Source organism: Sander lucioperca, chromosome 7 (genome assembly GCF_008315115.2).
Source record: "Sander lucioperca isolate FBNREF2018 chromosome 7, SLUC_FBN_1.2, whole genome shotgun sequence".
NCBI lineage: Eukaryota > Metazoa > Chordata > Actinopteri > Perciformes > Percidae > Sander > Sander lucioperca.
In genome coordinates this window covers 7338215-7349136 of record NC_050179.1, presented here as the reverse complement: position 1 = coordinate 7349136, position 10922 = coordinate 7338215, and the positions used below count along the sequence as shown (strand labels likewise).

General features: G+C 38.9%; 1 protein-coding gene across 3 annotated transcripts; it reads right to left on the bottom strand.

The window, feature by feature from the left end:
* Window positions 1-2631: 2631 nt before the first annotated feature.
* On the bottom strand, window positions 2632-10302 carry LOC116038674 (glucoside xylosyltransferase 1-like). 3 transcript variants are annotated; one of them, XM_031283239.2, is made up of 8 exons: window positions 9893-10302; window positions 9239-9331; window positions 8305-8488; window positions 7772-7903; window positions 7427-7618; window positions 6880-7003; window positions 6507-6679; window positions 2632-4047 (listed from the first exon to the last, which is right to left on the bottom strand). In XM_031283239.2, the coding sequence occupies exons 1-8, from the start codon at window positions 10108-10110 to the stop codon at window positions 3886-3888; spliced, it is 1278 nt and encodes a 425-aa protein (XP_031139099.1). In that variant the 5' UTR covers window positions 10111-10302; the 3' UTR covers window positions 2632-3885. The 3 variants fall into 3 exon arrangements, with proteins under 3 accessions (XP_031139099.1, XP_031139098.1, XP_031139101.1); XM_031283238.2 differs by having other exon boundaries at window positions 7427-7678; window positions 9893-10294; XM_031283241.2 differs by lacking the exon at window positions 9239-9331 and having other exon boundaries at window positions 7427-7678; window positions 9893-10290.
* Between the last annotated feature and the right edge of the window lie 620 nt (window positions 10303-10922).

Here is a 10922-nt window from a genome sequence, read left to right as displayed (position 1 = left end):
TCTAGGGAGGCGCCCAAGGGGCATCCTTACCAGATACCCAAACCTCCTCAACTGGCTACTTTCGACGCAAAGGAGCAGCGGCTCTACTCGGAGCTCCTCACGCCCATTTCGGCCGCTTGTACCCTGGATCTCGTTCTTTCGGTCATGACCATAGGTGAGGGTAGAAACAAAAAACATCGGTTTCCTTCCATTGCTTATATCAATAAATATTGTTATATGCTTCAAATTTATTTCACCTTATTAAACTGTATGGGGGCTTTTGAGCAACTTTTATCAATCCCAGTAGGCAGCGTTTTCCACTAATATGGCTCTGATGAACCTGTTCTACCCTACTTGTAATCTTTCTCAGGAGTTGGTTAAGAACAAAATAGAGCCCAAAACAACATTCGTCGATGGCACGAAATCAGTAAAGTCAGTTTAGTATTTCCAGAAGGAAATTATACTATACAGATTTTGTGTTTTAGGTTAATTCCTTTTTTTTTTTTGCATTTTTTTTAAATCGGAAAACATTTTCCTAGCATGAACGCATTTTATACCTCTTTGTTGTGTTATGTCTAAGTACACCGCATTCCTAATGTCACTATATTTACATTTCAGTTATGGCAAGTTAATTACAGGGATGGGAGCAGAACAAATATGCTTAAGGCCCAGTAACTCTCAGGGACCCTAAAAGTTTTGGTTAAGGAATGTGATGGAATCATAAATACCATCTTTCTCTCTTGTTTTAAAGGGTCACGAAGATGCCAGAGTAAAAGCCAGAGGGAAGTCAGGGGACACAGTCACACAACTCAACCTTGAAACGGTTATAATCAGAGTGAGTGCACATCATTTTTATACCTGGTCCCAGATGTAATGCACTCTGCGATCTGAAAAACAGATCCTGTCATCTTAAAAACTCTGTATGTCCTCTGCACATAACTGTTGATGATGTAACTCCACACTCTCCTCATGTAAAAGGGATGTTGATGACTTTGCATTGCCTAATATTGCATAATTCTTTCTTTGTGACCCTTTTTACTGTGTTGGTCCATTTGCCTCCGACTGTATCAATTTATGCCTGGGCTTTAAATCGTTATCGAACATTACGGAGGCCAAGTGGTGCAAGCAATAACATGAATAATCCATTGGCAGTTCCTGTTAGACCGAAAGAGAATGAGACCTCAATCACCATTATACTTAGGAGGAGTGAAACCAGGCAGTACCAGCATTTGTCTTTCCCCCTAAAAACTGAATATGCTTTGCATATTGAAGTTGTAAACATCAATCTTACTAAGGATTGTGCTTGAAGGTATTCAATAATATAATTGAGCATTTCTCTGCAAATGTATTTTTGGTAGGGCTTTTTTGTATCCCCACAGCAAACCAAAATATACATTCCTTAACCCCTTAAAGACACTATTGTGAGAGTAGAAAAAGTAGTACTAAAAGCTTCTATCACAGAGCTTCTCTATTAAAAATATGAACCAGAGCCAACGTATGACTTTCCTTATAGTCATATAACTGTTGCTCATTAGCTTACAATACAATACAACCCTGAATTGTCTAATATGCAAATATTTTAGAACTACTGCTAGGTTTCTACTGGCTTCACATAAATCAAGCTTTAGATCACGGGTGGCCAACCAGTTCAGCATAAAAAGCCACAAAAAAACCTGCACCATAGCAAAAAGCCACACAACACATGCACGTCCACACTACAACAGCAACAGTGACTTCCAGATCTGATGACAGTCATAATACATAGCAGTTTTCATAGTTTTTTTTCCTCACTTAGATTGACTCAGTGGGAAATCTGACAGTCTTTGTTATCCACAATCCTTTTCAGGTCTTGCTAGAACTCGGTTGTGGCCACTCGAAGCGACTCTTTCACTCGTTTGTCACTAAAGGGGCTTTCAAACAATCTGATTCAGCAGTGAAAGGGTTAATGAGGAAGGTGATCTGTGGCAGCTTTTTTTTCCTCGGGTTGTAGAATTTGTCCTCAAAACTGCTGCTGCATTATTTTTTATTTTAAAATAATTGGCAAATGTATTGGCAAGTGCATTCCATTTTTTTTTCTACTTATCTGAAATGTTTCAAAAAGTAAAAAATAAAAAAATAAATCCACCAATAACACAGCCCCCAGCCACACAGTAAGAGCCTCAAAGGAGCAGGCAAAGAGCCGCATATGGCTCAAGAGCCACAGGTTCGCCACCCCTGCTTTAGATGTAAGTTGTAAAACGTCTTTCTAAGAATACAGAAAATGTTTTCCCCACTCACTGCACATTTTGTAATTTCTTAGGAAGAAAAATTGATATATCTAACAGCTTCTTAGAATAGAGACCATTTTAAATTGATCATGCAGAACAATTGCCTATTCCAGGCACGTCTGTCAATCTGCCTGTGAAATGAAGAGCCAGAGGCTACTGACCCAGACACATCAGCTCCTTTTCAGCCATCTAACAACACTTTCTGAAGTCTTCCCATTCATTTCATATTTTTAGCTTGCTGCTGCCTTCTAGAACATGGCTCGTGCTCCGTCTTTGTGTGGAGCGAGTGGGCAACAAGTACAGTTTATGCAAAGTGGTTATCATGACTGGTGCAAAGGCTTAATAAGAATACAAAATAGGAAACAGTGAATTGAGCATTGAGGAATTTCAGTCAAATAATTTAATAACACCATAATTAATTTGCCTTATTACAAACACTTGTTGTAATTCCTTCCTTTTTTTGTGCAATATTCTTAGGTGTAATATGCAGCCAAAAAATACTGTATATTTACTCTTAAAGCAACACAAGGTAATTCCAAACCATATTACATACTTTAGAGCAGTGTCCAATTTAAAATGCTAAGACTTTTTCCAATTCAACTTTATCACAAGCATACGTATTTTAGAGATGCTACATACTGCTTTACAGACACCATTGGAAATGCTTTTTGATAAAATATTTACTTCATTTTCATTTGATATATACTTCAATGTCTATTCTGGCTTTTGAGTAATACATTCAAATGACAGATATGATTCTGTGTTGTTACAATCCCCCATTTTCTGATATCAATAGTGCAAATGTTTTGCTAAACCTGTCTGGCAGCTGATTTCATGACACTAGCTGGCTTGGTTGAAAACGAACCGATCTCTAGGACATTGTTCCAGTTATAGGAAAACATGCTCATATTGGTAAAGTTACTGAAATGACTTAAATGCTATTACAATGTACAGTAAACAATTCTTTGACAAACTCCCATACTAGAATATATGAAACCATAGCATCATGTTAACGTTTTAAGGTAGACATCAAAAGTGCATCTTTTCACAGATGTCCAACAATAATAAATAATGATCATATTCTATATGTTTTAAGTATTCTTAATGAGCATTTCTTGTTTAAAAAGATGTGACAAACACATACCTAAAAAATGAAGATAACCCTTTTCCATGATATACTGCACTGACAAAAACTCTAGTACAAAACCTGTATGCAAAATTATAACCTCTAATAAAATAATCTTGATAAGAGTACATATTTAAGTACCCTGCTGCATTCATCTTCCCCCAAAGTCCTTAGACAATTGTACAAAGTGACTGTAGGTTCTTTCTAAAGTGCATTTTCCCCCATATGGCGAGAAAGCATACGTATGTGACCTGATTGTGTGTTCATTGGACCGATATGTACCAACATTGGCTTCACTTAAGAATAGAAAATATAACCTGTTCAACAGATTACCCTTCCCCATTTCCATTCTTGATATGCAGTTTGTAAACCGATAATGGTTCAGAGCTGACCTGAGTCTGTTTGTCATCCAGCTCATTGTCTTCACAGGAGTGTCTTACATTTAAGTCTTTACTTCCAGAGAGAAATTAAGACACTAATCATGATATCAGGGACATAAGAGTGTTGTCCTGCTCATCTTCTCTGTGCGGCATCTTGTTGAACAGACATGATGCTCTGTTTTAACTTCTTCGTGAACAGGTGACTGGCTCTTCCACAGTAGGTATTTCTGGTGGCCTGTAGCGACGCTTCTAGCGGCTGAAGCAGTGAGGTCTCCATGTCCTCACCAAATGTGTACTGTAATGAAGAAAAAAGTGTGCAGGTATTATAATTTTGATTTCAGAATGAAGAGCAGATTTTATTACAGCTTTTTACATATGGTTATGTGTCTTTAATTTAGCCCTTCTCCTAATCCTGACATCACTCAAGAAAGACTCAATCAAGCAGAGGTATGCGTTTTTATGCCTGTTGCCTGCTGTGACAGCCATGATCGTACAACAACAACAACTAACAAGAATTAAGTGCCACATTTATCATTGTCACTTCAAGACAATGCCATTCTGCATTTGATTAATAACTGTCAATTCAAAGTGTGTTTGGATGATGAATATCGGTTACCACAACTATACAAGAATGGGCTCAGTAGGGCGTAACAGCATTGGTGAATTCTAACAGCTGCAGCATTCGAGATATGCTTCATTATTGGATGCTTTTGTGTCACCAAGTGAACACCAGAGATAAAAACGTCCAGCTCTTGTTTTTGTATAGAGGTACACCATTCATTACTGCTTCAGTAAATAAGAGGAAATCACTATTTTATAGCATCTCATTTGACTCCAGTTTGGCCAAGCATTAGGTAACTCAAAGCACACTTTCTTTATTATCTTTCATATACTGCAGCAGGCAATAAAACACCATTAACAGCTTCCTATCGATTTTAATGTGGATGCTGGTGCGTTGTCCACACAGCCATCATGATGTCTCAAACTAGCATCAGCACTAAAAATTTTACAACTCTTCTGTGGGCATGGCTGCGTAATGGTAGTGCCCTTTATTACAAGCTCCTCTGCTGCCTGGGAGAGCCTCCCTTGGGAGCGGAGCTGACTAAGGAGCTCTTGGTGGGATGGAAATGAGAGTTTCCTCCAGAATTGCCTGCTCCAGGCTTTAGGATGCTGTCCTCAAAGGACTGAGTGGGAACAAAGTGGGAGGGGGCCTGAGGAGCTGGAGCAACAGGAAGCACTGATAAAAGCTTCAACAAAATATAGCAAGCTTATGACAACAAAGAATGAAATGCTCTTCAGTAAGACCAGGCTATTTTCTAATGAGCTAATTTTACAACAAAGCCCTGTATCTTACTTTTATCTACCTAATACAGGACACATGTTATGATGATGACTAATGACAAACCACAGGACTTCTCCGCCTCCTAAAATCAGAAGTCTGGTATGTTGTGTCTGGGATGCTGTATGCGCGTTTGTGCTGTCGGAGAGACTGAGACTGAGTGCCCCATAATGAAGCCCGCTCGTTTACTTAATGGCTGAGAACATTGCCCGCACTGATAGTGGCCAGGCTGAGCCCTGTGGAGGTAATGGATGGAGACCAGCTAATGAAGCTTCCCTTACTCCCCTGATTGCTGCCTGCATGTTGACCGGTGCGCTGAAATCAACAAGAGCAGATCGAAGGCGAGCCGCCAGCACAGCAGTGAGAGAGCTTTCCGGCTGGCTTGCTCGCTCACTGATGACGGATGTGTAGTGGACTTTTAAAGCTATGAAAGCTGAAAACACATAAATAACGCATAGTAAATTTGACAGATGTCATTCTTTTTGTATTCAAAGTTCTGTGTTCATTTTGAAATGCCAGTAATGCATTAGCAGTGCTCTGTAGGGCATCATACCAACGTAAGGATGCTACAATTTTGAAAATGTTGAGTTTACAGAATGTGTAAAGAGACAGCCAGAACTCATCAGCTGTTCCAAGTGAAACAGGCCTCATACAAACCCAAGGGGAGAATATTCAAAGGATGAGGATGGTGATTATATATTTTTTCTTATTATCAACAACAAAACAACAATGAATTGCTCCCACTAACAGATATTGTCTGTGTCCCAGTTCTGATATAGCTTATACCTGTGTGCCCTTGACAACTTAAACTGTTGTCCAAAAACTTTTAAAAGCACATCAATGAGCAACACAGTTTCACTGGCTGACATGTTTCTTCACTTATTAACTCTACTTCTTCACTTGATTTTAGTCTTTTAGTTGAAAACATTTAAAGCAACCATTCCAGTGGTCAAAGCAGGGTGGGGCTGATTTGTCTGGTTTGGGAGAGCCAAGACAGGATGACTGAAATGTTTAACAGGCTATTGATTAGGCACTGGTGGAAGGAAGCATCTATGAGAGAAAAGCAATGGCCTGGAGTGCCTATTGATAATGTAAAGACAAGAAAATGGTTCTCCAAATAGTCTGGTCTACCTACACAACTGCCCTCTGAAGAAACAGAGGCACCAGAAAGAAAGTCAATAAAAATGATTGCTCCTTAGTAGAATAAACAAAGCCTTTTAAAACTTTACTTCTCCATACATTAAGTTATCCAGTTCGCTGTGTCTGGAACTCTTAACAACATTTTTGGATGAATAAATATACTCAATTCAGGAATATTTTACAAGACATGGTGATTGTTAACAAATATTGTTTTTCTATTTCACTGTAGGGGCTCAGAGAAACCACAGACTTCTAGTTAGAGAGGCTGTCTCTACCTTTTGGATGGCCTCGTAGACAGCTCGAAATGCAGGCTGCTTGTCATCATGGTAAACTCCCCTGTTACCGTGGAGAATGAAGACACCTTCCTGATCAGCCTGTTGACAGTTACTGCCATAGATACAGTGGTCTGGACGGTAGTTCCACTGGCAGGGGAACACATATAGGCTTTCTGTAACACAGCAAGAGACATGATTGGATCGATTAGGATTGTCAATAACTGGGTTACAAACCCTCAAATGTTTGTTTATTTGATGGTAAATGTCCAAAACAACAAACGTCTATAGTGAAGCCTCGTTTGTGTCCTGAACTAGCGCAACATTCAAGACTAATAATAATAATAAATAATGATGTATATGTGATAGCACAAACCTGGGTTATAGTGAAATATGATATTAAGAAGGTCCTGGTCACCCCAGGTGATATTGAGTTTATACTTCTGGAGAAGGGGCATCAGAATTTCCTCCCACTTCAGTGCAACTATTGTCATGTCATTCTAGAAGATAAAAATACAGCAATCAAGAGAGCATTTATATCATTTTGCATCAGGAAATCATAACTCTGCAATTCTGGAAAAATGATTCCTTTTGTCAACACTTCAACTCAAATAAACTGTTTTTTTTAGAAATTACAAGAGTGACCTCAGCTGGTCAATCTTGGTGCTACAGCTACTAATAATAATTTCATAATAATACTAATTTCAGATCTGGACATAATACAACTTACATTTTAGATGTTTCACATCTGCTTAGCACTTCTTGCCTTCATAGGTGAGCACTTAACCTTAGTTTTAATGTCACAATGGCCATCATGCTACACTGGTAATATATTAAATTGGCAACGATACATAGCAACAGCAGAAAGAAGTTATCATGCATCAAAAAACTTGCAAGAAAAAGATATTCTACCTGCACATTACCTTAAAGGATTTCTCCCTGAGGCGCGTCATGTTCATGAGCATGACCCCTGAGTTGATTCCTGTCTTGCCATAGTAAGGATGGCGGGCAAAACGGTTGTACCAGCCGATGCGTGGCTCCTCGTGCTCTGGAGCCATGGCAGCTAAGTGGCTCGATTTGAACTGAGAAAGAAGGGCCCAGATGTCCTCTACTGGCTGCAAAAAAATGATATCTGTGTCCACATAGAGCAAAGAATCCACCTCCTTTAGAATCAGCTGGAAAACCGACCACAATAAAAACATATGAGTACAATTTGCAAATGTGTAATTGTTAGAAGTTATACACATGAAGGATGACTTTAGACATACTGGCAGGAAGAGCCTCTGAGAGGCACACGGTTTGAAGAGCTTCTTCCACTCCTTCACATTCTCCTTGGGGAAAGTGATGGGGTAGATGGTGAAGTTAAACTTGGTCTGAACAGTCCTGGGCCAGGAGTCCAGCTTTAAGAAAAGATAAGCACAAAGAAACATTGTACCTAAACAATATCCACACATTGTAAGATTTTAACTTAAGATGTTCTTTCAAAAATGATGCATCTCAGCCTTTGGGCCCAAAAAAATGACAACTGTGTAAAAAGAAGGCTTTACTGTAAAAACATCCATACATTCAGAATGGCAGACTCTTTTTCAAACATGCCATGAGTTTGCTTGCACAATTTGTGCAATCATTGCAAGAATGCTTTCTTAATGTGATTCTGTATACGCTAGTTTACAATGGCATCAGCCATCGTTGACACAGATTTAATCATAACTGGGCCATTGCTTTAAGAAACTGTACAACCAGAAAATGAATACACAACTACAGTACATAAAAGTTCTGGTGTTGTTGGGAAGAAACTTACAGCATTTCTGAAGCGGTCATGTAGATCATCCTCAGCAAAGATGTAAAAGTGCAGAGGCTTTTTGCTGAGGAGAACAGCAGACTTCAACATGGTAAGAGTCTCCTCTAGCCTGGGGCCACAGGCCACCACAGCAAGGTGACTTCTTTCATCACGATGTTCCTTGACTGCAGAGCCTGACCTCTCTCTAAGAGCCAAGACAAAGTGAAAATGAATCAGTAATTAACCCCGGTTGTTATTGTTACAACAGCACGGACACACAAGTGCAGGAGAGAACAAAGTAATGAAGATATCAGCAGGCTCAGCTGACTGGTGCTTAGCCCTGTAGGGTTGGAACTGGTATTAGGTTTAATGAAAGGACCACTTTAACAGTTTTCAATCATATCTCTGTATACATGTCATAGTATGGCATGTTACATACACAGTTATAATTGATAACATTATTTTAATTTTGTACAAGGCTCTAGTTATCCCCCAAATCTGCATCTGATGTTATTAAACTGTAACAAGACAAATTCAAGAAAGCCCCAAGACCTCAATTATCATTCTCTCTGCAAAAACTTAGACTAGACTAAAGATACTACTCCACCTATGACTGCATTGTGTAGAGTAGAGATGATAAAAAAGTACAATAGACATTTCAGGTTAAAATGTAAAAGTATTTGTACTCCAAATTACTACAGCCTCTAGGTATTCATGATGATTACAATGACTTTACACTAACGACTTAAAGTGTTGTCACTAAGTTGTCAACATGTTTGATTTCTGAGAACTGCTTGTACTATGACTTCAAAAACTCAAGAGTAGTTTCAAGGTATGAGTGCAGGAACAGGCTGAGCATTTACTCTTAACTATGAACCTAGGAAGTAGGTGAACGTTGACAGTTATAAATAACAGTAGTATCTATTTATAGAGATGCACACAAAATCAGTCATACCTAAGAGATGATTCCAATAAGCAGTTCACTCCACAAACATCAGCAGGTAGTCTCCAATATGGATTCCAGTAAGAAACTGACAGTGATTTACACCTGACAGAATAAAAACATGATCTTTTGCATCCTCAACGTTAAATCTCTTCGACATCAGGCATGTTTTGGGGTTAGTAGTTTAACAGGTGGCCGTCCTATAAATCCAGCCAAAAGCTAACGAGGCACAGAATTAGCTAGCTAGCTAGCTAGCGAGTAGTAACGTTAATGGTAAATCAATTATCTAGCTAGCTAGCTGACAGGTGGTAGCTTTTAGAATTATACAAGAAAGTCATTAGTAATTGTTAACACATAAAGTTATATACCGTGGGTGTAAAACAGCACAATGAATACGCTGGCTATATTTTCAATTAAATTATCAGCCTGGTAACGTTAACTAGCTAGCTAAATTAACCGGGTCATACGTTAACGTTACGTGCCGTTGACGTCAGCTTTAGCAACTCAATTAACGGTAGCGTTTCAACTACAACATTAACGTTATCATTTTAGTCCAATTTAACAGTCACGCTAGCTTCAGAGCAACTGCAAATGTATGTAACGCTAACCACTAGCCAAGTTACTAATGTGCTCGTAATTAAATGAAATTAACGCTAACCAAACTACCTGTCAAGCTCTTCTACGCGGTCTTGAAGGCCTGTCAGTCCAGGCCTTTTCCTGAGAAGGTGCCCATAACCATGACTGCGCCTGTCGGGTATCCCCTGTTCTTCCAGGTTCCAGTCGTCTCTGTCCTCTAAGGTGGAAGCGAGTTGATTGAACACATACAACAGTGAAAAGAAGGTGAAGACCATGCACAGGAGAAATGCTTTAAGATAGCATCGCATTTTGCGTTTCAAGTTTTATTCGCTAACGGAACATTTTTGTTGATCTCAGCTACCATCTGATGATGTGCTACCAGCTAACAATCTATCTCATAAATCAAGTCAGAAGCTAGAGTCAAATAGCACAGTTGGTGTTTACAGTTTTCCGCCCCACCCACATCGGTTAACGTTACACGTGTTTCGTTTGATCAACCATTTCTCCAACCAGTTACAGTGTGTGTACAGTAGACAGCCAGGTAACGTTAGCTAACAAAAATTCAAAGCTTGGTGCATAATTACATCTATTATTCAGATTGTGTCACACAGGATGGGAACACAGGGTCAAACATTCTGGTAGATGGTTGAGAAAGTAACTCATGTACCCCAAATCCCATCTGTACATGGTAAATTAGTTAAAAATGAGGATTGTGGAAGTGGTGTAAATACAACCAGACCCCTGCCTGAATTATCAGCAATGTATACTTTTAAGTATCAAATGTAAAATTGATGGAAGTGTAAACTTTACACATCCATCAATTTTTTCTTTACACTGTGAAGTCAAAATCGGTTTAATTTTGTAGTAGCTGTTCTTTAACCTGCAACAATGCATCTTTTTATAATTGAGCACATATTTAGTTTGTAGTGAATGAAAAGTACAAAGTTTCCCTCTGAAATGCTGTGAGGTATAAGTATAAAGTAGCAGTTGGAAATACTCAAGTACCTCAAGCTTATACTTACAGTATGTACAGTATGTGAGTAAATGTAATACTTCCCATCATTGCTTTTAGGGCCTTCCTTTCAAGACACAACTACAACAAGTGTAAGGAAAACAGTGC

Bases quoted from the DNA above. Each gene is read 5' to 3' on its own strand.
- LOC116038674 (XM_031283238.2), bottom strand. From the start codon at position 10,110: ATGCGATGCTATCTTAAAGCATTTCTCCTGTGCATGGTCTTCACCTTC. The intron at 7,679-7,771 runs GTATGTCTAAAG...TCGGTTTTCCAG, and splicing joins CTCAGAGGCTCTTCCTGCCA to CTGATTCTAAAGGAGGTGGA. The intron at 7,004-7,426 runs GTAATGTGCAGG...TTTATCTTCTAG, and splicing joins TCAGGGAGAAATCCTTTAAG to AATGACATGACAATAGTTGC.